This window comes from Alosa sapidissima, chromosome 13 (assembly GCF_018492685.1).
Source record: "Alosa sapidissima isolate fAloSap1 chromosome 13, fAloSap1.pri, whole genome shotgun sequence".
Classification (NCBI taxonomy): domain Eukaryota; kingdom Metazoa; phylum Chordata; class Actinopteri; order Clupeiformes; family Clupeidae; genus Alosa; species Alosa sapidissima.
The window spans coordinates 19,494,506-19,521,781 of NC_055969.1; the positions used below are offsets into that span (position 1 = coordinate 19,494,506).

The 27,276-nt window shown below is 46.0% G+C and overlaps 2 protein-coding genes across 7 annotated transcripts in view; one reads left to right on the top strand and one right to left on the bottom strand.

Annotated features, from left to right (window-relative positions):
* golga2 (golgin A2) overlaps positions 1 to 20,822 on the top strand; it is a 28,288-nt gene extending 7,466 nt beyond the window's left edge. For all 6 annotated transcript variants that reach the window (XM_042060129.1, XM_042060133.1, XM_042060130.1 and 3 more), the window contains 22 exons: positions 369 to 428; positions 2,682 to 2,762; positions 4,213 to 4,251; positions 4,454 to 4,516; positions 4,655 to 4,748; positions 4,991 to 5,097; positions 6,087 to 6,145; positions 6,339 to 6,480; positions 6,918 to 7,007; positions 7,126 to 7,233; positions 7,305 to 7,392; positions 7,715 to 7,854; positions 8,776 to 8,994; positions 9,255 to 9,368; positions 10,976 to 11,200; positions 11,844 to 11,943; positions 14,575 to 14,663; positions 14,998 to 15,178; positions 15,355 to 15,522; positions 16,108 to 16,214; positions 16,449 to 16,623; positions 17,071 to 20,822. In XM_042060129.1, the coding sequence (XP_041916063.1) occupies positions 369 to 428; positions 2,682 to 2,762; positions 4,213 to 4,251; positions 4,454 to 4,516; positions 4,655 to 4,748; positions 4,991 to 5,097; positions 6,087 to 6,145; positions 6,339 to 6,480; positions 6,918 to 7,007; positions 7,126 to 7,233; positions 7,305 to 7,392; positions 7,715 to 7,854; positions 8,776 to 8,994; positions 9,255 to 9,368; positions 10,976 to 11,200; positions 11,844 to 11,943; positions 14,575 to 14,663; positions 14,998 to 15,178; positions 15,355 to 15,522; positions 16,108 to 16,214; positions 16,449 to 16,623; positions 17,071 to 17,342 (2,721 nt within the window). In that variant the 3' untranslated portion in view covers positions 17,343 to 20,822. The remainder of the gene's footprint in view (positions 1 to 368; positions 429 to 2,681; positions 2,763 to 4,212; positions 4,252 to 4,453; positions 4,517 to 4,654; positions 4,749 to 4,990; positions 5,098 to 6,086; positions 6,146 to 6,338; positions 6,481 to 6,917; positions 7,008 to 7,125; positions 7,234 to 7,304; positions 7,393 to 7,714; positions 7,855 to 8,775; positions 8,995 to 9,254; positions 9,369 to 10,975; positions 11,201 to 11,843; positions 11,944 to 14,574; positions 14,664 to 14,997; positions 15,179 to 15,354; positions 15,523 to 16,107; positions 16,215 to 16,448; positions 16,624 to 17,070) is intronic.
* Positions 20,823 to 21,225: 403 nt separating this feature from the next.
* The window catches only part of dnm1a (dynamin 1a), a 74,776-nt gene continuing 68,725 nt past the window's right edge, over positions 21,226 to 27,276 (bottom strand). The window contains 1 exon segment of the mRNA XM_042060135.1: positions 21,226 to 24,516. Within this exon segment, the coding sequence (XP_041916069.1) occupies positions 24,450 to 24,516 (67 nt within the window). The 3' untranslated portion in view covers positions 21,226 to 24,449.

Below are 27,276 nucleotides of genomic sequence, written 5' to 3' on the forward strand. Positions count from 1 at the left end.
CCTAATCATCTTTACATTCCATAATAATATTTGAATGAAAATTCCAGTTAACTTCCACACATCAAATAACCTGCAGCACAGCTGGCTCGAGTAAGGGCTTAAGATAGGTAAGGGTAAGGGAGAAGGGTTTACCACAGATACCCAAGTATGATGGCTCGTAAAGATCACTAGACCCTGCCTCATATTCACTTCCATGTTCGAAGCCTACAGTAGCTTTCCCACTAGACAACTAGTAAGGTCAAGCATCATTTGGAGGAGAAGAACATCTTTAAAGTAGTACCATGGTCCTACCCCTGGACCTGTCGCTGTTGAGTATTATGTGTTTACTTCTACCCACTGACCAGTCCTGTGCTTTCTGTCTGCTCCAGTCATCCAATTATGTCAATGGAGATGGAGCCCCTTCACCAGTCAACGAGAAAGAATTAGAAGTAAGACGCGCACACACACACACACACTCTATCTGTATCTCTCTCTCTCTCTCTGTCTCACTCACTCACTCACTCACTCTCTCACACACACACACACACACACACACACACACACACACACACACACACACACACTGTGTTCTCACAACAGCTGTTTTGTAAATGCATGGAAGCACATTGAGATTATTGAAGTGTCTTTTTAAGACTGCTGCGATCATCGCCTTTGTGAGCCTAAGGCTTCAACTGCTGTGTTGAAAATTCTGTGGAGATGTTTACCAGTCCAGTGCTCAAGAGGCCAGTGACTACCCACAATCCAATATCCCTGTTTACAAACACGGTCCCCTCAAATCAAAGAGTTGTTGATCAAAGAGGCTGCGGTGCATCTATCTGGAACTAACAGGGGGCCATCTGTGCTCTGATAGCATTTGGCTAAACACATTCCCCCATCATTATGCCTCCACCTGATCCCTCACCAGTTAGTTTAGCTCTCTGCCACTAAGGCATGCATCAGCGAAAGCTCATTCCACACCAAGTCATGGGTTTTTGTTTTCTTTGTTAGTGTGCATTCTGGACCCTTTTTTCAATTCTTTCGATATTCCTGAGATGAGTTTCGTACAACTGGCGAACTGAGAAAGCTCTGGCCACATTAAGACCTAACTGAGAGAAAGCTCTTGCCGCACTAAGACCTGACTGTGAGAAAGCGCTTACTGCACTAAGACCTGTGTTTGTTTTCTCACTTGGGCCTCCATTTTCAAGCCATTATTATCTCGTATTCCTGAGTTCAGTTCAGGTTTGTGTAGAGGAGAGAGGAGAGTATCTCTAGTTACAACTAGCGAATGTTAAGAGCAGAAAGCACTCTCCTGGATACTGCTCTTCCTCCTCCTCCTCCTCCTCTCAGTCGTCCACAATCACTCCATTCTCGCTGCTCCTCTCTGTTGGAATGTTGTTGGCAGAGGCAGCCATGGCTCATATGATCGCTCCTGTGCTTCAGCACACGTACACACACACACTCACACTCACTCTCACTCTCACTCTCTCTCACACACACACACACACACACACACACACACTCTCTCTCTGTCTCAGTCTCACTCTCTCTGTCTCAGTCTCACTCTCTCTCTCTCACACACTCTCTCTCTCTCTCACTCACACACACACACACACACACACACACACACAATATCACTCTCACTCTCTCTCTCACACACACACACACACACACACACACACACACACACACACACACACACACACACACACACACACTCATGGTGAACTTTGTGAATTCTCCACCTGAGATTGCCGACTACTTTGTGCTGTTACGTTTTACTTTGAATTACTTTTGTAAATTCTATTGTTATGCATGTTATGTCTCAAGAATCACAATATGTAGCCAGATCCTTTAAATGTGTTTTCCTGCATTTGAGATGATATACTGTCTATATGTCTACCAAGACATGATAAAGTTAAAGTGAGTGAAAACACCCATTGCTTTCTTGGATCAGTTGTCTTATCATTATACATTAGTCACAGCACACTTCACATTACCATTTGGTATTCCTGTGGTTAGTTTTGCTCCTTCCATATGACCAGGAAATGACCCTGTATTGCCTTGGTCAGTCAGAGATGTGGTATTTTGAGAGGCTTGGGCCATTTATAGATCATCATGGACTATGGTCACCCCCCTAAACTTCCTGCTCCCTTCCATGATGCCTAGCAAGCAAACACACACACACATGCGCAGTTGCGCACACACACACACACACTCACACACACACTCAGTGCCTAACTAGGAGGAATACACACACACACACACACACACACACACACAGTGCCTAGCTAGCAGCTGTTGTTTTTAAAGCGGAAAAAAGCCCTCCATCTCTCTCTTATGTATTCCATTCAATATTGATGATTTTCTTTTTTGTTCCTCTTTTCGTCCTCCCCCCTTCACTCCCTTTACCTTTCCTCATACCCTCACTCTTACTCCTTCGTTTATTTCCTCTCTCCTTCTCTCACTCCTCACTTCTCTTCATCATTCCTTCACACACTCACTTTCACTCTCTCCCACTTCCTCACTCTCTCTCTCTCTCTCTCTCTCTCTCTCTCATTCCTTTCCTCATCCTTTCACTCACTCTCCCACTTCCTCACACTCTCTCTCTCTCTCTCTCATTCCTTTCCTCATCCTTTCTCTCACTTTCCTCTTCCTCTTCCTTCTCCCCCCCCTCGCTCTGTCTCTGCATGTGTGCACGTCAGGCTCGGAACCAGGAGCTGTCAGCTGCCCTGGACTCCAGCAACCTAACAAACTCGCAGCTCAGTGCCCAGCTCCAGCAGCTGGTAAGAGTGTGTGTCTGTACGCTCAGAGCACCACTGCTGGCAGAGCCAACACTCTCTCACACACTCTCACACACACACACACATGTAGACATTTGCAAAGAAGCGCCTACTCACCAAGATATAAAATAGTGTAAGCACACTTGCACAGATGCATGTGTGTACACACACACACACACACACACACTGTTAAGCCAGGCAGATACTGTGCATTTTGCATAAGATATGGCAACTCACACAACACGTTTCAATCGGATGTGGTTGCTGTTCCACCACTGAATAGACTGCCCACACTACAAGACAAACGACAAAATATTCTGATCATATGCCAAAATCAGACTGGAGCTGGAATGCTGATTGTGACGTCTTCTGATCGTGACGTCTTCTGATCAGAACTACAGATGGGACAGGAATTCGGCCCTGTTAACAAGTTTTGTCAGATCTGACTGATGGCACGTCAAAATTGCACAGTGTCTGCTTGGAAATAAATAGACTCTCTAAAACACACAACCCACCCACACGGACATGCACACATATTCACACATGCACGATTAGTGCCCCTGCATGTTGGCAATAGGAGCACATGTACTGATGATAGATAGATAGATAGATAGATAGATAGATGACGCCCAGTTACTTGCCTGTCTGTCCACTTATTTTACATTTATTTGACATCTTATTTATGTTTTGAGTGTTTATTTAGATGTAATTTGTCATCCATTTGTTTGTTGTTTATTTAGTTTTCATCTTTGTGTTTGCCCTATTTATGCGGCTGAGTTTAAATTGAAGCTGCATTTATTTCAGAGCTCGATTTAAACTCCTAGACCAATGCGTGTTAGCTGCTAACCAGCTGTGCTGTAGTGAATGGCCCTTAGTATGTAAGCTGCATTTATTTCAGAGCTCGATTTAAACTCCTAGACCAATGTGTGTTAGCTGCTAACCATCTCTGCTGTAGTGAATAGCCCTTAGCGTGTTAGCTGCTGACCATCTCTGCTGTAGTGAACAGCCTTTAGCATGTTTGCTGCTAACCATCTCTGCTGTGCTGAATGGCCCTTGGCGTGTTAGCTGCTAACCATTTCTTCTGTAGTGAATGGCCCTTAGCGTGTTAGCTGCTAACCATTTCTTCTGTAGTGAATGGCCCTTAGCGTGTTAGCTGCTAACCATTTCTTTTTTAGTGATTGGCCCTTGGCATGTTAGCTGCTAACCATCTCTGCTGTAGTGAATCGTCCTTAGCATGTTAGCTGCTAACCATCTCTGCTGTAGTGAATGGCCCTTAGCGTGTTACTGTAGCTGCTAACCATCTGTGCTGTAGTGAATGGCCCTTAGCGTGTTACTGTAGCTGCTAACCATCTGTGCTGTAGTGAATGGCTGTGTCTCCTGTGCTGAAGGAGATAGAGAGAGCAGACTATGGGCTATGTGGCCTAACTGTGCTTCTTGTGATATTCCGTTTCAGACACAGCAATCTCAAGAGCTCAATGACCAGCTTCAGAAGGTAACACATGTTGTTATTTACTCTGTTATGTTCATGTGCACAAAGAGCTTATGGTTCACATTCACATGAATGGGTACAGGCAACATGTCATTCATAGTCTTTCTCTTTGCCAGGGTATTGTAATATATAATGTGAGGGAGTGTGATAGAGTAGCATGTAGCGCTGCTAACCTCAGGTGGCCTCTGATCTACTTTCTCCTCAGGAGCGTAAGGAGTTTGAGCAGAAGTGTGTGAAGGAGCAGGGAGCCATGCGGGAACAGCTGCAGGTCAGTTGAACTTCATGCTGTTTTTCAGATGGGGAACCTCCACTGGTCATATAACCAGTCTGCTGACTTGTGTTCTAGTTGCTTTAATGTTTGTGTGTGTGTGTGTGTGTGTGTGTGTGTGTGTGTGTGTTTAAACAGGTACACATCCAGACCATTGGCATCCTTGTGTCTGAGAAGACAGAGCTGCAGACTGCCCTTTCCTACACGCAACAGGCTGCTCGACAGAAATCAGGTGGGTGTTTGTGTATGTGTCTGTGTGTGTGTATATTTGCATTAGCCCTGCACGTGATTGTGTGTATACTTAATTGCAGCTGATGTGGAGAACCAAATCAGTTAAAAACATTTAGTTTAAAGGCATTTAGTCTCAACTATGAAATGGTGTCTATACTAGATTTAAGATTAATGTAGCAGTTCAGTGATTTAAGTGTGTGTGTGTGTGTGTGCGTGCGTGTGTGTGTGTGTGCGCACCTACAGCGGACGCGGAGGAGCTAAACAACCGGCTTCAGGCCAGCAAGCAGCGTGTGTCTGAGCTGGAGAGAACTCTGTCCACTGTGTCCACTCAGCAGAAACAGTTCGACAAGGTACACACCCACAAACACACACATACACATACACCACACCACGCCCTCTGACCTGGCTACTATGTTGAGAATTAATGACAACCTAATCATGTCAAAATGTTGCTCAGCAGGAGTGAGGTGTACTGTGGTAACTGACCCAAAGTTTAAAAGATTTTTACTAAAAACGGAAAAGCCCAGTTTCCCCGCATTGCAGGGTTAACACATTTTTTAACAAAACACGTTTTCTTGAATACCACCCTGCGGTCTTTGCTTTTGTGTATTTAGTAAAAATGAGTTCAGAGTGCAGCATATGCGACAGACATACAGTCTGTAACCTAGCAACCTGTACTCAATAAATAAGTATTGTGTCCCTTCAGTTTGTTATCCGACATGCATCCATTTGACATAACCTGGACATTACACATGTTGTGGTGATTTATATGAGGTGGACTGGACCAAACCTTGCGTTCAAATTTGGCAGTTCAAACAGTGGCAAACATTCGCCAAAAACTCAAGGCAAAAGGAAAATTGTTCGCCAACATTCGCAAACGTTTGCCTATGTTTGCGAATTTGAACGCACCTCTGGACATTATGCATGTTGTGGTGATTATATGAGGTGGACTGGTCCATTTGTCATAACCTGGACATTATACATGTTGTGGTGATTATATGAGGTGGCCTGGACCAGTTGACATAACCTGGACATTATACATGTTGTGGTGATTATATGAGGTGGACTGGTCCATTTGTCATAACCTGGACATTATACATGTTGTGGTGATTATATGAGGTGGCCTGGACCAGTTGACATAACCTGGACATTATACATGTTGTGGTGATTATATGAGGTGGACTGGTCCATTTGTCATAACCTGGACATTATACATGTTGTGGTGATTATATGAGGTGGACTGGTCCATTTGTCATAACCTGGACATTATGCACGTTGTGGTGATTATATGAGGTGGACTGGTTCAGTCTGTGGCTATAAGTTTGTTTCTCTCTTGCAGCATAACAAAGAGCTGGAGAAGGAGAGGGACAGTCTGCGGCTGGAGGTTTTCAGGCTAAAGTAAGTGTGTGTTTGGGAGAATAAGTGTGTGTGTGTGTATAGATAGATGGATAGATAGATAGATAGAGTGTGTGTGTGTATGGGCTGTGTCTCGGTAGTGAAGCTTGTGTGGTGGATGGGTGTATGCTGAGGCTGGAGTATGTGTCATGTCTGGGTGAAATTTAGAAATTTTGCTCTTTCTCTCTCTGTGCAGTAACTCAAATGAAGAGGCTCGGCAGCAGAGCTCAGAGCTGACTGAACAGCTGCGTCAGCGCGTCAGTGAGAACAGCAGCCTGACGCTGGAGCTGGACGATCTTCGCAGGCGCCTGGAGATGGCCGATGTCATGCTGCAACAGGTTAGACACGCACACACACAACCACTCCGTCTCCATCCTGTTAAACCCCACAACATACGCAACTGTCAAGTTGTGGCTGACATCATTGCTTACACACACACACAGACACAACCACTCCGTCTCCATCCTGACCACACCCTGACTGAGAGCAGCTTTTCCACTTCTCCTAAGTTTAACTTTGGATAAAAGCGTCAACCAAATAAAAAAATAAATAAAAACTCTGTTATGGAGAGTAGAAGGGGAATTGAGTTTTGTGTGAACATTCCAAACAGGACAAATGTCCCAAAATGGCCAGACCCTGATTGTGTTTTTCTCTCTCTCTCTCTCTCTCTCTCTCTCTCTCTCTCTCTCTCTCTCTCTCTCTCTCTCTCTCTCTCTCTCTCTCTCTCTCTCCCTCTATCCCTCTATCTGTCTATTTATCTATCTATCTCATTCAGTTCTCCAACCAGTCTGGTCATCCCTCTGCTAACCAGCAGGTCCAGTTGCTCATGGAGGAAAAACACCAGCTTGAGGCCCATGCAGCTCAGGTCAGTGTGTGTGTGTGCATGTTTGAGTTTGTATCCACCCCTGAGACTGAGAGAGACCACACACACACACACACACACACAGAGAGCAGTTGTCATGGTTAGTGTGTGTATGTTGCAGATGAATGAATCAGTGGTCCAGCTTCAGACAGAGCGAGACCAGTATGCGTTACAGATTCAGGAGGATGGAAGAGTGTGGAAAGAGAAGACAGAACAGCTTCTGTCTCAGGTAATACACACACACACACACACACAAACATACACAGTCACACCAAATACTCAGACACTGTGTGTGTGTAGGTGACGATGCTCTCAGAGGAGCGGGACCGGAGCAGTGCACAGATCCAGGAGCTTGAAGCCCAAATCTCAGAGCTGAGGAGTTCTGCAGGTAAGAGCACGCACGCACGCACGCACACACACACACACACACCTGATCATTTTTCTCTTTTTCTCTCTCTCAGCTCGGTGCAATAATGTCATGCCTAAATACAGTATTACAGATAGTAAATACACTATCATTAAATTATAATACATGTAGTAATACTACTATTGAGATGACATCTGAGACATGGGCCTGGAAGATTGTGTGTGTGTGTGTGTGAGTGCGTGTGTGAGTGCGTGTGTGAGTGCGTGTGTGAGTGCGTGTGTGTGTCTGGCGTGCCTCTCTAACCCTATAATAATAACACTAATGAGATGACGTGTGTCTGTAGCGGTGCTGCATGAGCAACAACAGCAGGCGTCTGTGGACTCCGCCCCTTCAGGACCCTCAGAGACGGAACAGGCGCTACAGGAGGCCCTCAACACGGCCCAGCAGGAGAGAGATGCCCTCAGCCTACAGTACCAGGCACAGGTCAGACACACGCACACACACAACACACGCACACTAGACAGAGACACTACAAGAAGCCCTCAACATTTCTAAACAGGAGAAATGCATATTTCAGAAAATATATTTATGTTTCAAGACTAGTTTGCTTACAGTACTAAAATGTTCACCCTTGTCTGGGTCCAGAGCGTGATGTCCTTGACCTTAAAGGAGTTAAGGCAAGATGTGCAACAGCGCCATTTGTTTCTGAGTTGAATCTAGGCTGTGGTCTGTAAAAATGCCTGTGCAAATGACACTGTATTAGTTGTAAACAAAGTTATTGCAGTCAACTTTACCAGCAGTGAACTATCGTATATAGCCTTCGGCGTACCTATAGACAACTAAAAAAGAAAATATACAAATATTATCCAACAATGGGCAATTGCAAGTTTTCTGAAGGCTGTAAGTTAATACTAAATAAATAAATAAAGCCTGGTTAGGTACAGGTCCCAATTCGCAAAATCTGTGCAACTCTAGGCTGTGTTTCATATAAGACATAAAGCTGCAGTGTGGCATGTGGGAGCGTTTCATATAAGACATAAAGCTGCAGTGTGGCATGTGGGAGCGTTTCATATAAGACATAAAGCTGCAGTGTGGCATGTGGGAGCGTTTCATATAAGACATAAAGCTGCAGTGTGGCATGTGGGAGCGTTGAGCTTAGCACTTCTGTTTGTGCTTAGGATCTTAATCGTGATATTAAATTAGCAAATAGATTTTGTATCCTCAGAAATTAGCTTTGGTTATACAAAAGACTTCAGATCAGAATAAAAATAAATAAATAATAATTAAAAAGTACAAATATAGTCAGTGCAATCTACCGCAGAGACTGAAAATCTGAGTATGGAAATTTGAAATGGACAATGTGTGCGAACCTTGGTGTGTGTGTGTGTGTGTGTGTGTGAGTAGGTGCGGGACAACGAGCAGCTGTCTCGGCTGTGCCAGGAACAGGAGACGCGTATGGAGGAGCTGGAGCGGGAGACGCAGCGGTCAGCTGAGGAGGTGCATGACCGGCGGCGCGTCCTGGAGGACGCGCAGAGTGACAAGGCCACCATCAGCCGGGCCCTTGCCCAGAACCGCGAGCTCAAGGACCAGCTGGCTGAGCTGCAGAACGGCTTCGTCAAGTTGGTCAGTTTCTGTGTGCGTGTGTATGTGTTTAGAGAGAACTCAAGGACCAGCTCGCTGAGCTGCAGAGTGGCTTCTACGAGCTGGTCAGAAAACCTTTGTGTGTGAATTTAGAAGCTAAAGTACCCTGTGTGTGTGTGTGTGTGTGTGTGTGTGTGTGTCCGGATGATTTGTATTTCATAATCGTGTTGGGTCAATTGACCAAAGCCAAATGAACACTGGTCAGTGGTAGTAGCGTAGCCTATCTCTTCTCTGTCCCCCAGACCAATGAGAACATGGAGCTGACCAGCGCCCTGCAGTCGGAGCTGCACGTGAAGAAGGAGCTGGCCCGCCGCATGGGTCAGCTGCAGGAGGACCTGCACAACGGCAAAGAACAGGTGGGGCCCCTCGCGCTGCTGCACCACAGGTCCCACGAGCCTCGCTCACCTGACCATGGCACCCTATGACACCCAAACTGACTCCAGTATGAACATTCAGCATAGCATTCCAAAACCTTTGTATTATAACTGAGCAATTGCACCACCATACACCTGTCCAAATAAACACATAATTGTTACTGCAGCAGGTCTTGGGCCACTTCAAGGGCTCACAGATTTTGACTCTGATGAAGACACTGTCCACGTCGAAACGGTAGTCACCAGCACCATTAAAGCTCGGTTCAAGTATTCATGTGCTCGGGTCCTTCTCTGGGTTCAATGTTTTCAAGTGGCCCAAGACCTGCTGCTGATTCTGTGGTCCTACTCCGTGAGCACCGACGTGCTAGAACGCGGGTGATGCCCACTTTATTACATAATTATTACTCTCTTGTGTCCACATTAAGTAAGGGATAATGTATAGAACGCCGGTCATTATTGGGAAAATAAGTCCCGACAGGGCGAACCGGACCCCGACGCGCCAGCGGAAGGGTTTTGCTTCGCCCTGAAGGGACTTACTTTCCCAATAATGACCGGCATTCTATACATTATCCCGCTTATTATACGGCTACTTGCCAAAACGAAAAAATAAACTCCACCATATGTCTCTTTACACTTATTTGTTACCGTTTCGTCGTGGCCTTTGCTGAGAAAAATAGTTTGCAGAACACGCTGACCTTGAATCAAACATTCTTTAGAACACAGCTGATCAACCGTCTGCTTTCACTTTTGAATGAAGTTCCCGAAGAAGTGACCGGACTACTTGCGGAGTGATGGTGGAAAAGTGGAAAAAGTGGAAAAACTTAAATCAGCAGCACAAAACCCGTTGCCATTGACAGCGGTAATTATATGTTTGCAGCGGTAATTACATGAAAATATTTTACTGTAGAACGTTGGGAAATCCCATTCAAGTCAATGGAGCATTCTACTAGCATTGTGAAGAGCCGTATAATAAAATTGTGTATTCTGACACTGAACACAGTACTTTTCGAAAACAGTTTCTTAGGTGAATACATTTGAAAGTCTTATGTGTGGGTTCCTTAACACTGGTTAATGGATAACACTGGATAATGGTTTATGTTCTAAACATCACCAACAACAAACACTTGGCGTAGCAACTCTGGTGTTGCTATGCTCTAGTGTGGGCGCAAAACCTTTGAAAAACTATAAGAAAACAATTTTTGACGTTTTCGCCTAAAAAATCCGTATTTCTATTTACTGTACCTAGCTTCATGTCTTGCCAGACAAAAAGCTAAGACATGTTTGCCTCACGTGTGTGTGTGTGTGTGTGTGTGTGTGTGTATTCCGAGACTCCTGTGTCTCCTCTGTGTGTGTATATTCCGAGACTCCTGTGTCTCCTCTGTCTCTGCCTGTCAGTTTCAGGAGCGTAGCGCGGAGTTGTCGTGTGTGTGTGTGTGTGTGTGTGTGAGCGACTCCTATGTTGACTCTGTCTCTGCCTGTCAGTTTGAGGAGCGTAGCGCGGAGTTGTCATCTGTGTGTGTGTGTGTGTGTGTGTGTGTGTGTGTGTGTGTGTGTGAGAGTCCTGTGTTGACTCTGTCTCTTCTCATCAGCTTGAGGAGCGCAGCGCGGAGGTGTTGTCGGTGTGTGAGCAGCGGGACCAGTACGCGGCGCACTTGCAGCAGTACTCGAGCGGCTACCAGCAGCTAGTGGGCGAGCGCGAGGAGCTGCACAAGCGAGTGCTCCAGCAGGCGCAGCTCATGGACCGACTGCAGCACGAGCAGGTGCAGGGCCAGGTGCAGCTTCAGCAGAGCCACCAGCAGCTGCAGGACGCACAGGTCAGAGCACCAATGCTCTCCTCCTCACCTCTCCTCTTTTCTTCCCATGTCTTCTCTTCCTCCTGCTCTACCTCCTCTACTCTTCCTCTTCTCTTCTCCTCTTCACTTTCTCTTCTCTGTCTCCTTTTTATCTATTCCATCTCCTCTTCCTCCTCTATCCTACTCTATTCTACCCCATTCTATTCTATTCTATTCTCTTCTATTCTAGCTTCTCTTTTCTGCTCTGCTGTGCACCTGTTATTATTGTCTTTTTGTTATCCTGTTTGCTTCCATTCATGATTTTTTCTCTAATTTTGTAAGTTTGCTCACATCCAGCTGTGTGTGTGTGTGTCAGGTGAGGTCATGCCATGTAGGGAGTTTTTTTTAAAGCCTATTTATGCTGGAGCTCCTGATGTTTAACTTGAGAGAGAAAAGTACAGCAGACTGGTGCATTAATAACCTCTGAGAAGGTGACTTTGCCCTCTGGATTAAGCAGTTTGCCGAAGGAACTGCTGAAATAAAATGGTTCCTTCAGGGTGCTGTGAAGAGTTTGTTATTTGAACAGTGGCTATGATCATTTTGCTGAATAAAATGTGCACTAGCCAGACAGTGACACTTCCTCCTTTCTGCCCATCCGTCCTCACTGTGTCCCTCCATCCTTCAGGAGAAGCTGACCCAGCTGGCCAGAGATAACGAGCAGCTGAAGTCAGAGGTGCAGGACCTGCTCAACGGCTCGGCGTTGACCTCCACCTCCAGAGACCAAGGTAGGACACACATCCACTTCCGGGCTAGGACACCGTTATGGGGTAGGACACACAGCCTTATACCAGAGACTTTCTAATGAGGTGACGCAGCACTCAAAGAATCCCCCATAGAAATTCATGGGGTTAGTTAGTAACGGCAAGATGGCAGTAGTCTCTACACATATCCTGCCCCTGCCTGTATGATGGCAGTAGTCTCTACACATATCCTGCCCCTGCCTGTATGCTTCCCCATTCACTTAAATAGGAAAAGTGGGGTTGCAAGATGGCCGCTGAGTGTGGGGACTTGCCTAAAAGGACTTTGCTTATACGGGGTGGGACACACATCCTTATATGGGATAGAACACACACTTCCGGTATTAGGCATATTCGATCTACGTAATAATCAGGTAATAACGTTCGCAGCGGCCATTTTGTTGATATAGAAAATGCATAGGTAGGCCTATTTAATGCAGCTGTCAATTGACAAGCGCGACAGCGCCGGTATTATCGCTGCAGGCTATTTATTTATTTGTACAAAATGTAACGTGACGGTAGGCCTATGTGCAATAGGCTACAGGCCGTTCTAACAACAGCAAAGAGCCCTAGAGTCACCCACTGTCAGAAACATACCTTTTTTCCAGCCGTCTTCCTGTTTTAATATTTTCCCGTAAAATATCCCATATTTTATTACTTTCATAACATTAGCCCCATCGGACTTGGCCGTCTCTGTACTGTTGTCCTGTAGCCTACCCCCTGTCCTTCCAGCAAAAATGTTTTTAAAGCATCGTTTTGCTTGCCTGAAGGCGACCTTAGAGTGATCAGAACAGTGTGGGAGAGAGCTGGTTAGGAGAGAGCATGATTTGACGCCAATCTCATTAGACCTAGCTTTACACCTCGTTTAATTAGTGCAGCAGTTTTGTAGTAGGCCTACGAATTCTTGCTCTCAGCAGAGGGATAGCAACAAAAAGACTAATGTTAAAATTTCCCTGTATTTTGGGTGATTAACCCGGAAAATCTCCCTTATTTTCGTTGCTCAGTGTTGACATGGTCAGAAAACGAGAAGAGAATGAGACTGAGAAGTAGTCAGTGCAGGAGTGGCTACATAGGATAAATAGCCTAGGCTAAACTTACAGCCAACTCCTCGCATCCATCGCCAATATTATATTTGTATTAATACTATGTAAATATTGTCCTCTGTGGGCTTAAGTTAAATACGTTTTAGACAGTGCAGACAGCTGCCCCTATGCAATGCGGAGACATCAGCAGTAGCCTAATGTAGTCGCCTACCGTAGATTACCTTTGGACATTGCATTGCATTTGCATAGATGGCATTGCTAGGTAGGCAATGTTAGTCAACGTTTACAGTAGCCTATAGGCTAATATATTTATTAATGATGCACCCTTCTCAGCTTGATCTAGTGGCACGGCAAGTGGCAAATAGTAGGAACAAACTCAGCGGAAAAATATATCAGTAGATACTTCTGATTTGTATATTGTTTTGTTCACTTGGATTTTGGAAATGTTACAGAGAAATATGTTAGCCCTTTCTGCCTCCAGACCATATAGTTGCATCATAGATCCTCCTGTAGAAGTTATCAGACAAAAACGATCACCCACTTTAAACTACTTTAGCAAAGTCCTTGGCTGCAGGTTGTGAGCAACAGGCAAACGAAAGATACAATTGCAGTCCAGTGAGATGCAACTTTATTCTCTGCGATTATGGCAATGTTAGACGATGTCGTTGGTGGAACAAATATAAGTTCGCCGACCTTGACTCAGGCGACTTGAGCGCTTGTCCCCTTCAGCTGCGACGTGTGCCGATGTATGAACAACACAGTTAGGCTATAAATAAATATCAGGGTAAGTTACAGTTGACAATAATGACGGATGTTTACTTAATGCTATTAGATATGGGTCCATAAATTTATCTACTTATATTGACGAGATGAAGCCGTTAGGCTACTGTGCTCTGCTCAGCTCAATCTACACGCTACAGGCGATTGTCACATAGAATAGCCTACAGAACTGGAATGTCATATCAACAATATGGCCGTGGCGGTGTTTGCGAATAAGCCCTATAAGACCCACATCCACACCCAGGCTGGGACACACATCTATATACACACCTCCTATTCAGGGGTAGAACACACCTCTATTGGGACACACTTCCACATCTGGAGTAGGACATACATCCACATCAGGGATGGGACACACCTTTTATGTATGGGGATCCACATTCACAGAGGGCCGCACGGCTGCACATCCAGAGTAGGCTACACACGCAGCACCTGTGTAAGCTGAATCAGTCCTGTTTTTTTGCTGATAAGGTTTGGGTTAGAGGCACACAGCCAGAGAATGATTCAGATGACATCAGACAGCAAACACCGGGGCAAGAGTTTAGAGTTATTACGGTTCAGAGATTGGGCTTTTTGTTTGTAAAAGTGAAAAAGTCAAGAACTCCTAATCCTTAGGGTCTCTCTCTCTCTCTCTTTCTTGGTGGTGGTTAGTGAGATTCCCCCCTTCGCTGTGAAGCGCTTTGAGTGTTTAGAAAAGCGCAATATAAATGTAACATGTTGTGTTTCTCTATCTCTCTCTCTCTCTCTCTCACCCCCCCCCCCCCCCCCCCCTTCTTTCTTTGTCTCTCCGGTCCAGGTGATGGTCTGGAGAGCCAGTCTCTAGCAGAGGGCGCTGAGAAGTCCGTTATCGCCATCCCAGAGGACTTTGACAGCAGGGAGGAGATGGTGAGTGTAGTCTAGTCTCCCGACCAGAGCTAGTGAGCGGAGTTGAGCGGTGCGAATATCCCGCTCCTCGCTCAGGTGGCTGTTCACGCAGCCGCTCCTCTAGCTCTAGCACTAGCTCTGCTCCCGACCACTCCACCACACCCCAAGTTCATTTGCAAATATCTCCAGACACCATAGAAACTCGGGGAGAGCATGTGCTGGAGGTTGGGGTTCGTGCACATGGCAACCTGGTCACCATACCCGTCTATCTCCTCTCTCCTCCTCCCCCTACACACACACACACACACACACACACACACACACACACACACACACACACACTACACACACACAGGAGGAGTTCCTGCAGTCGGTGCTGTTTCGTGTGGAGAGTGAGCGTGATGAGCTGAGGAGGCTGTTGGACATGGAGACGAGGTTGCACCAGACGGCCCTCCAGCAGGTGGCAGCGCTGAGTCAGCAGCAGCAGCAGGCGGAGAACAGCAGCTCCAGCCCCAACGTTTCCATCACAAACATGGGTGAGAAGAGCACTGGCTTTAGTGTGTGTGTGTGTGTGTGTGTGTGTGTGTCTCATCCCCAACATGGGTGAGAAGAGCGTAGGCTTTAATGCAGGTGTGTGTGCGTGGGTTTGTATGGGCGTATGAAAGAACCCGTAAGGATTAACTGTGCGTGTGTGTGTGTGTGTGTGTTGTAGGGGATGCGGGTGGCGTGCCCGTGGAGGTCCACGAGGCCCTGCGCGTTGCCATGGAGAAGCTTCAGGAGCGTTTCACGAGCGTCATGCAGGAGAAGGCCGACCTCAAAGAACGCATGGAGGAACTGGAACACCGCTGCATTCAGCTATCGGGAGAGACCGATACGATAGGTACACACACACGCGCACGCGCCCACACACACACACATGCGCATGCACACGCGCGCACACACACACACACACACACACACACACGCACGCACACACGCACGCACGCACACACGCACGCACGCACACACGCACGCACACACGCATGCACACACACACGCATGCACACACACATGCACACACACATACACACATGCACACACACGCACACACACATGCGCACGCACGCACACACACACATGCGCACACGCGCACACACACATACACATGCACACACACACATGCACACACGCACACACACACCGCACACACACACATGCGCACACACACACACGCGCACATGCGCACACACACACACACACACACACACACACACACACCTTAGCTCTCCAGAGAAACTGGTAGATTAGGTACACATCTAGGAGTCCATAGGTTTTCATCTTGAAGATTTGTACTATGTCATGCACACACATTTAAAGCTAAATCTTTAAACTATAAAACATACAAAATTGCATTAATTTCTCATCTACCCGTGTGTGTGTATGTGTCTGTGTGTGTCTGTCTGTGTGTGTGTGCGTGCGTGTGTAGGGGAGTACATTGCTCTGTACCAGAACCAAAGAGCCATCATGAAGCAGCGGCACATTGAGAAGGAGCACTACATCAGCATGCTGGCCAAAGACAAGGAGGAAATGAAGGTACACACACACACACACACACACACACACACACACACACACACTCACCAAAATTATTCACACATCCCAAATACCTGCCCTCCCCCATATAAACACAATGTACTCTCTAAAGTCCACTTACACACAATGTCTACACATTGGATACACCACTTAGTAGAGGTCTTATACCAACATAGTAGAGGTCTTTGCTCTGGCACTGAATATGTGACTGACGTTGCCGTGGTAACCCCCCAGGCAAAGCTGGCGGAGCTGCAGGACCTGGTGATGCGGTTGGTGGGCGAGAGGAACGAGTGGTACACGCGCTACGTCAGTGCCGTCAGCAACGAGCCCCACAGCGCCCCCCACGGGACCGACACGGAACAGCAGGCCGCACACAGACGCATGGAGCTCAACGCTGTAGATGGACCAGGTACATAAAGCTACAGGGCCGTTGCATATCCTTGGTACAACGTGCTACACACGTCTGCGACTGTCACCAGCCAAATGTGCATTGTTGTTGTGTCCTGCGTCATGTTGTGTCAAGTTAAATAGGCTGGTTGTTCACTGGTCTCTGTGGAAAATCTCCTACTTACAGCACAAGGAGCTTAACACCTTTACTGTAAGTACAGGAAACAGAGCCCTTAGGAGTTGACGTACCTCCACTGGGGTAGAAAAAAATATATATTTTTTTTTCTTTGATGTCTATTTTATGAAATGGAATGTTGTATTAAAATATTTCTCTGCACAATTCTTTGTTAGGATGGTATTTAGATCCTCCCTGGAAATTGTGAAAATTATCCTGTAAAAGGGACATCATCTGCTTTATCACCTGTACTAAGCGTCTGAAATTACCTCCGTCCTCTCCCTCCCTGTGCAGAGTCTATGGACATGAGCTCAGCGGCGGTCTTGGACCCTTCGCCCGAGTCGAGCGAAGAGCCACCACTGCAGCAAAGCGCCGCTGACGGTCAACTCATGGACAGCGCCCCCCTGAGGCCCAAAGAGGATGGCACGGCACGCCAGATCATGCAGCTGCTGCAGGAGATCCAGAACCCCCAGGCCCGGCCCGCGCCCTTCCTCGGAGAGAACCCCTGCATCCCCTTCTTCTACCGGCCGGACGAGCACGACGAGGTCAAGATCCTGGTGGTCTGAGAGACGGATGGACAGAAAGAGAGAGAGAGGGAGGGAGAGAGAGAGAGATGGAGAGAGACATGGCCTAACTTCACTCTTCCTCCCGCTACTCTTACTGTAGCCCCCTCTTCCTCTCTTCCTCCCTCGTCTTCTCTTTCCTTCTCCTCCTCCTCCTCCTCTCTCTCCGTCATCATCTCCGGGAGGTGTCTGCTTACGGAGGCTGTCCGTTAGCGGAGGCTGTCCGTTAGCAGTGGCTGCGGTCAGGTGGCCGCTCTTTATCAGTATGTGTAATGAACTTGGTCTACGGAGTGCTGAGCCACAGTGCTCATATAAAGGGTGAATGGGCATTCATCTACTACTTTACTTTCTTTTTCTCTTGTGTTATGTTCCATAAATACATAGTTCTCTACCACAGTGCTTGAGCGAGCTTCAAAGTGTTTCTCCCATCACCAGTTGTAAAAAAATATAAATGTCTTATCTATCAGTAACATATTCATAGATTTATCAGGGAAGAGGCCTTTCTACATCTTTACCAATGTTTGCTTTTTTCTTTTTTTTTCTTTTTTCTGCAAGGCCTCTCCGAGCCTCCCCTTTGACTAAGAAGTGCAATAAAACATAGAATATCTGCTAGTCTGCTAATGTCTACATCCCTCTCCCGCAGACACTCTTGTCTCTGGGAAACTGGATCTGAGGGGGCACTGTCTGCGGGGCTGTTTCAGATCCCAACCCAGCCCCCCCCCTCCCCCCCCCCATTTTTGTGAACACTTGAATAGATTCATCAGCCCCGTCAGCTGTTGTCAAGCCAAAAAAGACAAAGTTGTGATCGAGGGGAGTGAGAGAGGAGGGCATCTGCTTGAATGTTAAAACACAGCTCCCATCCATCAGAGGTGTGTGTGTGTGTGTGTGTGTCTGTGTGTGTGTGTGTGTGTGTGTGTGCGGAGCGTAGTGGGCTTTGCTGGAACAGGCGCTGCGTGTGTGATGGGTCAGATGCTGAGCGACTCTGAACCCGATCCCCGTGGCGGAGCGGACGAATTGTTGTTTGAAGAGGCACGTTGGACAGACAGTGTTGCTCTAAACACAGAGACAGCTTTTAGACTAATGGTCTGAATTAACACTGAAGGACTAAAGCAGGGACTCCTGGAGGTCAGACGTCCTTTCGTGTAGTGCAGCAGGGTCGGACAAGGTACAGTATGTTTTGGCCTGATTAGATACCGTAGAAGCTTAAGATGTTGTAATGATGAAGTGTAAGAGACACCCGTGCAGGAGAGAGGGGGGGTAGTGCTAAGCTTAGGGTGCCTGGTGTTCTCGCTGAGTGTGATGGAAGTTCTGCAGAGCCATTATTCTCCTCCCCTCACCCCTAGTATCTTTATTCCGATTAAAACACTGAGAACCTGACACAAGGTCTGTACATGAGAGGGAGATGTGTTTCTTTTGTTATTTATAAACATGCTGGTCCACAGCCGTTCTGCGCTGTAGTGTTTTTTTTTTTTTTTCCCCTTCACTATCTGGTAAGCAGACTTCATAGTGCCGTCACAGGACGGTGCCGAGTCTGCTGACTAGTCTGAACTTTGGAGGATGCCAATTGCTCCTGAGGAAAGATGAGGCCAATAGCTCCATCATGGGCACTGTACACTTCCCAATGCCCCTGTGCGGCTGTGTCCTGGACTTCAACCCACTGTTCTCTTGCAAGGACACTTTAAATGTCCACACTAGAGTCAGACACCTACCTGCTACAGATGGGAGAAAAAAAATAACTTTTTGTGATGTCACCCAAGAGTTATCATTGTGGTTGGGATATGCTTGCAGAGTTTTATTTCAATCAAATCTCAGAGAATTCCCAGAATCTTGGGGAATTCCTTATTCCCTGAGAATGACCTCTGTATTCCACCACAATTAGAACAAACATACAAACAAAAAGAGTCAAATCCAGGTTTGTTGTTTGTTTAGTGTTTGTGTTTGTTTTCCCCATGGTGGCTTTTTAAAGTTGGTATCCTATTCCTGTCTTAAGAGCTCAATGAGGCTGGCTGCCTTCCTTCTGGCGTGTTCCGGCTGAGGGTCAGACAGGGGAGGAAAGGTCGGAGAGGGGCTGACCGAGTGTTTTAGTGTGTGTGTGTGTGTGTGTGTGTGTTAGAGAGAGAGCGAGCGAGGGAGAGAGAATCAGGCATTGTAAGGGTGTAAATGTAATATAAAGTAAGCTTGAGGAGTACCTGTTTCCAATCACATAAAGAGGACTGAGTTCATCTTCTGCCACCACTACCACAACCATATTTTAAATACAAGCATCACTCACAGGTGTTTGTACTTGACCTCTGATGCCCCCCTGCTTTTGTGTTAGTGTGTGTGTCAGAATATCATTGTTGAGTGGCAGGGTATTCTTGCTGGCTGACCAGCAGATGAGTTGTGTTTTGTTTGTGTCATCGTGATATTGTAACTGGATGGTTTGTTGCACGTGTGTGTGTGTGTGTGTGTGTGTGAGTGTGTGTGAGACACAGAAACTTCAGGTGTGTGCACAGTATGTCTGGACATCACTGTAACCTGACCTGCAGTTTACATGTTACGAGCCAGGTCAGGTCTGCCCTGAAACAAGCACTTTGGTCAGTAGTTTTTTCCTCTACTCCTGGGGGGCGGGGTTGTTAATTTACAGTCCCAAGAAAGAGCTATGTCTAATTCCTCTATTCACAGATTGATTGTTCCCCCACAAGTTGTGTGTGTGTGTTTTCTGTGAACATTTTGTCAACAGAGGATTAAGGCTGTTGTCAGCCTTGTTGTTGTCTCTAATGTAAAAGACATGTATATACTGTATCTCTGTAACATATTGTATATTCATTCAGATTGGTGTGAGTGAGCGAAATGATGAACCTGGCGCCCCCCACTGTTCATGTTGGTTTCAGCGACCTGAGGGCAGCGAGGGTGACAGTGCTGTTAGAACTCACTGAGCCGTTGCTAGCCAGCGGGTGCAGAGTCACATAGCAGACCTGCACTAGGTTATGATCAAAGATTCTAGAGCGGAGCTCTGTTCTGGAATCTTTGGTTATAATCATACTCTTTCTCAGAGGAAGATCAGATAACAACCTTTTTTTTTTTTATGAGATGGGCGTCGAATGAATGCCGTCACAGAGCACTTCAGATCTGACATAGGGTACTGGAAAGGGTGTAGAGTTACCTATTGGATCTCTGTGAGCCACTGCCTTCATTGAGAATCCCAGCGCTGTGAGCCCATTGGCTGAGGGGGTTGCTGGGGGAGTCTGGGTAAATGTAGGTAGGCTGGGGTGCGGTGTGATTTAATAAGAAAAAATGGTTAACTAAATGAAATTCTATTTATTTGGAATAAGTATCTGAACTAATCAGTTTTAATGCATCGTAGACTGTTGGAAACAAAATGAAGGAACCATGGAGAGATCCAGTTGAAATGGTTTTCAGCAGTTATATTTCTGATGTGATTTCTTCCTTACCATGATTTTTTTTTCCCCTCTTAAAAATAAAACTGATTCAGCAAAGCGATCAGGACTTGTCATTCATATGTGTATGTGCTAATGGTGCATGTGTATAAAGTCAGACAGTCACTAGAATAGGAGTTTTTAAAAGATGGAAGTCAAGGCATCACCAAAGTAATATGCTGCATTCTAGACAACTCGGACACCAGACTTCTGACTTTGAAGACCCGTTAGGTGGCCGGAGTTAAAAAAGTGGGAACGCCGAGTGGTGTTCAATTGTACTTTTTTCCCAGTAAGAAGTCAGAATCCTTGACCTGAATTTGTTTTGAATGCAATTCAGAGATTCCAACTAAGAAATCTGAGACTTCCATGCTACAAGTTAGTTAGAGTACATTGGATAAAAGACTTTCCTGAGTGGAAGCTTTAAATGTACAGGAAAAAACATCCAAATGAATACATCCAAATGCTGGTTTGGTTTTGGAACACATATTTTAATTTCTCCACAAAGCACAGGCAGTCCTGCTTGAGAAACTCGCTCAACCCACAGCGGTGAAACACAGGACGTATCACAGCAGGACAGAGTATTTACACGCACACACACATACAGTACACGCACACACTCGTTCAACTGTCTTCAGTCATGATCAGGGTGAATCACCTGCATGTCACACTCAATCAGTCACTGCCAACTACACAACTGACCGGAAAAAAACACAATTTTTTAAAAATTATTTTATCACGTCACAATTATTTTTCCCTTTTCAGATTAGATGTTTCATGTTTAAATATCAGTAATTTCAAGTCATAGTTACTCATAAACTCAACAGCTGAATATTCATTAATCTTACATTTCAACTAGTGTCTAAACAGTGGAAGTACAGATCCCACCACAGGTGCACCATAAACATACGTAAGTAACATTTAAGATATGTCCATTATACACTATTTTACTCTTAAAATCATTTCTTTTACTAGTTGCAATTGCTGAGACTTGGGGTTTGGGGCAGCACAGACATCAGGGTCAAAGGTAGTCTCTTGGGATGGACTTCAAGGAGAAGAGGAGGGACGCACAAGTAGAGTGCCCTGCACTAGGTTTTGGTTAGGGCCGTATGGGGGGGGGGTTAGTGCCATGCTAAACAGAAACAATTACAGAATCTACCACAGCAAAACCACAGAAGACATAGATGCCCATGGGGGAGGTCTCATGTATTTCAGATCAACAGAACAAACGATACAGAGGAGGGGTTGTGCATGACATGAGCCAGAAGAGTTTTGTCGTTTTACTCTAAACCCCTGATTTCATTAGTCAACATTACTCACAAGCAGAGTAGTTTTTTTTTAGAAGTTTTTTTTTTATTAATCTATTCTAAAATTCACCAGCAGACACAATCTACGTATTAGCAACTTTCTCCTCTCAATGTGTCAGTGTGCCCTAGGAGTCCGCTGATGACTAGTGTGTTGAACTCTACTCAGTTCAGGTCATCTAAAATGTGTCTGGTGTATGAGTGTCGTGCACAGGTCTTAAAGACAACCTGTCCACTAGAGATAAATATTGCACATTCTAAGTAGATCCCGCCTCACTAAGTGAACTGTTTTATGCTACATGTAGATATGGTGTTTGAAGAGATAGGAGCAGAGGTGAACACACAAGTCACCTGGGTCGGATGAGCACTTAATCAGTAGCCTTGGTCTGAACTAGAGCGCACTAAAAGGGATTGGGACACAGCTTGCCAATTCTAGGGAACAAGAGGTAGAGATAGATCTAGACCTAACCCTAGGAGGGGGATTGGGATTTGGGACTTAGCATGTCAAATTTAGGGAACAAGAAGCAGAGACGGGTCTAGATATAACCTTTACCCAGGGGTAGGAGGGGGATTGGGACATAGCATTTCAAATCTTGGGTAGAAGAGTCAGAGACAGATCTAGACCTAACCCTAGGATTGGGATTGGGACATTGCATGCCAAATTTAGGAAACAAGAGGCGAAGACAGCTCTAGACCTGACAAGCACAGATCACTAGGGTGTGCGAGCACTGGGCTGAAATGCATATTGGGTGCTTACTGCTGTATCACTAACATGGGGGGGGGGGGGGGGGGGGTCATCACAGTGTCAGAGAGAACACCTAGAGAGCCAATGGGGAGTGAGGGGAAGATCAGAGGGAGTTGGGTAGCCAAGGAGCAGATGGAACCTTCTGGAAAATCAACCTGAGGTGCAGCAGGGGTTCTGTCAGCACTGCCAACCTTCTCCTCCTCCTCCTCCTCCATTCCCCTTCATCATCATCATCATAATCATCTTTTACTCTTAGTCATTAGACATGGGTGCGTGGAGAACGTCACATGAGGGTTGGCCCCGAGGAGTCTCCTCTCTCTTCTTTAATTCTATTCAGTCCTTTCTTTCTCTCTATGTGTGAGAGGCTGGTTGGTTGTGCTGGTGGGGGTGGGGGTTCTGTTTTGTTTTCTTTCTTTTTTTTGGAGGGTGTGTGGGGGGGGGGGGTGGTTGTATTTTCTGGAGTTTGATGCAAGTCTCTCATTTTCCGCTGTGAAGAGCACAGAAGAGAGGGAAGAGAGGAATAGAAGGAGGAAAAAAGAAAAAGAAGGAATAAGGGAAAGAAAATCAAGAGTCGAACGGAGGCAGGGGGCTCTCGGGGCGAGAGGGGCTTCCCTTGCTGGGGCGGCTGACCAATATAAACAATAAATAAAATTAGAACATAAACATTGGGGGAGAAAAAAAGACAAAGAAAGGAGGGATAAAGGAAAAAAGGAGTGCAGAATGGACAGATGAGAGTGTGAAAGAGTAGAACATTCGGATCTCTGAGATGTCAGGATCAGAAGGAACTGCCACAGCTGTTTCCTGCTCAGCAGCTTGTCACAGGAAACCATTTGTGCAGTTACATACTGCTAGTAAGTAGATTTTCTTCTGCACCCTTGACGGTGATGTATCGATTGCCAGATAGTGAAAGCCAATTACAAAACACGGTGGCGGCTGTCCTGACACCTCAGAAATCTGTGAGAGCTCAGCAGAGGGAGAAAACGGACAAGGACGTGAGAACACTTAAAAATGGCACATTGATATAAACAAACAAACAAACACAGAAAAAAAAACAGCACACTTCAGGAGATGCAGTTATCCCAAAACCCTCAGGCTGGCGCCGGCTGGGGCGGATGCGGCCCACATGCGGCCCAAGTCCGCCCCGGGCAGGGCAGCCGTCCAGAAAGTCGCTGTGCGACAGAGATAACGCATCGGACCCAGGCAAGAACGCGAGCATTAGCACGTGGGCCAAACCCACTACTTCCAAACACCAGAAACGAGAAACAGAAGAAGAAGAAAGGAAGAAGATGATTTGGAAGAAGAAAGCATTCTTTCATTCAGCTCATGGGAAGAAGAGAGCAAAAAAAGAGATATAAACAAAACAAATTTAAAAAAAAAAAAAAGTAAAACCTCTAACTACTGAAAGCACAGGATACCCAAACCTTTTCTTCTTTCCATGCACACTCCATGTGTGTGCGTGTGTGTGCGTGTGTGTGTGTGTGTGTGTGTGTGTGTGTGTGTGTGTGTGTGTGTGCACATGTTTTTCCGAGGCAAAAGAGTGTGAAGACACTGAGGGGTGGGTCTTGTGGGAGTGGCTGGGAGAGGTAAGCTGTTTTGATTGGGCAGGCAGCTGTGCTCCTGCTGTAGGCCATGGCGGTGGGAGGGGCTAATAGTCTAAGAAGGAGGAGTCTGAGGCTCTGTGGGGTCTGGAGGGAGAGGGCGGCGGCCTGCGGCTGCCATGGAAACACACAGAAACACACAGGGACACAGACAGGAGACAGGGAATGAGTGTAGGGCAACACACACACACACACATAGGCTTTGGAGATATATAGCATAGGAAACTGGTACACACAGACAACACTTTGTCACAAACACATACATTTAAAATGACATGGGATTCCTCAAGACATTTATTCACTTTAGCTGTACTGGAAGATTCAAGTGGAAAATAGAGCTGACATACTGGAAGATCATTTTGTCTCCATTAAAGAACTTAAGAATGACTACTGTAAGGAGATGTTTTAGCCTGGAAGCCAGCCCGAATTTACCCTGCACACAAAATTCAAGTTTGGGAAATTCGGTCGGTTCAGTCGCTCCATTGGAATAGAATATGAGTCTGGCCTAGTCCAGGCTAGAAATGTCCAGTACTCTACTCTGCTAAATGACAGACTTGTGATGGAATGTCCAGTGCATTAGAGAAATGTTTAGTTGCATCCCTCAAATCAACTGATAGCAGAGCAAAGGATTGCCACCAACTAATTAATGTCAACAGTAAACAATTTTCAATGTTATCTATTTCTGTCATGCTGCTTACAATCCTTAAAGTTACATAAATATAATTTACAAGGTACAAATGTTTAACGTTATTTTGTTTGTGCAAGTCATGTACAGCTGGATATAACTTCCTGGTGTCAAAAACTGAAAAGACAAAGATTAAAAATGCAACATCAAATTCGCCATCACACTTTGAGAGGAGCTATCCTACGTGTTGTAGTGAGGAACCGAACGATATGTGAGACAAGCTATCCTGCATGTTGTAGTGAGGAACCAGGCGATGAGTTAAAGGAGCTATCCTACGGGCCTTAGGGAGTAACCAAGCGATAGATGAGAGGAGCTATCCTACGTGTCTTAGTGTTTCTTGGTGTTTTATGCCCCTAATGTTGTCTTCAAGGCAGCGCTGCCTGGAAGGCATTAGGGTTAGGCATGGGTTACGGTTAGGTTTAGGATTAGGTGCCTTTAAATCAGCGGTGGCGTGGCAGCGCTGCCTGGAAGACGACGTTGGGGGCATAAAACACCATCGAGCTGTCTTAGTGAGGAACCAAACGATAGGTCAGAAGAGCTATCCTAAGTGTCTTAGTGAGGAACCAAACGATAGGTCAGAAGAGCTATCCTACTGTAAGTGTCTTAGTGAGGAACCAAACGAAAGGTCAGAAGAGCTATCCTACTGTAAGTGTCTTAGTGAGGAACCAAACGATAGGTCAGAAGAGCTATCCTACTGTAAGTGTCTTAGTGAGGAACCAAACGATAGGTCAGAAGAGCTATCCTACTGTAAGTGTCTTAGTGAGGAACCAAACGATAGGTCAGAAGAGCTATCCTACTGTAAGTGTCTTAGTGAGGAACCAAACGATGGGTCAGAAGAGCTATCCTACTGTAAGTGTCTTAGTGAGGAACCAAGCGATGGGTCAGAAGAGCTATCCTACTGTAAGTGTCTTAGTGAGGAACCAAACGATAGGTCAGAAGAGCTATCCTACTGTAAGTGTCTTAGTGAGGAACCAAACGATAGGTCAGAAGAGCTATCCTACTGTAAGTGTCTTAGTGAGGAACCAAACGATGGGTCAGAAGAGCTATCCTACTGTAAGTGTCTTAGTGAGGAACCAAGCGATGGGTCAGAAGAGCTATCCTACTGTAAGTGTCTTAGTGAGGAACCAAGCGATGGGTCAGAAGAGCTATCCTACTGTAAGTGTCTTAGTGAGGAACCAAACGATAGGTCAGAAGAGCTATCCTACTGTAAGTGTCTTAGTGAAGAACCAAACGATAGGTCAGAAGAGCTATCCTACTGTAAGTGTCTTAGTGAGGAACCAAACGATAGGTCAGAAGAGCTATCCTACTGTAAGTGTCTTAGTGAGGAACCAAACGATAGGTCAGAAGAGCTATCCTACTGTAAGTGTCTTAGTGAGGAACCAAACGATAGGTCAGAAGAGCTATCCTACTGTAAGTGTCTTAGTGAGGAACCAAGCGATAGGTCAGAAGAGCTATCCTACTGTAAGTGTCTTAGTGAGGAACCAAACGATAGGTCAGAAGAGCTATCCTACTGTAAGTGTCTTAGTGAGGAACCAAGCGATGGGTGATTTATGGTGACTATGCAGATAACGGCATGGAAGATCCATAATCCAGAGGAAGCCGTTATCTGTGTGGGCATGAGGCTTTGGAACAGTGGACATTACATACGTCACATAACGGACAGGTTTCCTTGGTAAATGCTTCTATGGCAACATTCACCAACAGAGCCATGGTTGTGTAAGATGCCACTGGCGGGTGGGGGGGGGGGGGTGGGGGGGGGGGACAAGGGTTGTAACACAACGGTTACACTGCTTCTTGACCCCTGACCTTTGTGTCAGCACTCCGTCTTAGATCCACTTGGATGTGATGTAGAGGTGTGTGCATTTCTGCTCCGAGTGTGCATGAATGACTGCACATGTGTGACTGCATGTGTGTGTAAATATGGTGTGGAGAATCACCACATCACGTAAAGGAATAATATATCTAACCTTTCCTTTGATGTGAGGAAAGATATCCTGCACAGCATACTTGCATACACCCACACACACACCACCACACACACACACACACACACACACACACACAGACACACACACACACACACACACACATTAGTATGCTGGTTAAGTAACAGCAAACCATCGTGTGAAGTCAATCAGGGTCTACACTGACACGTCACCAACAAATTTGCTTCTAATTTCTCTTCCTTA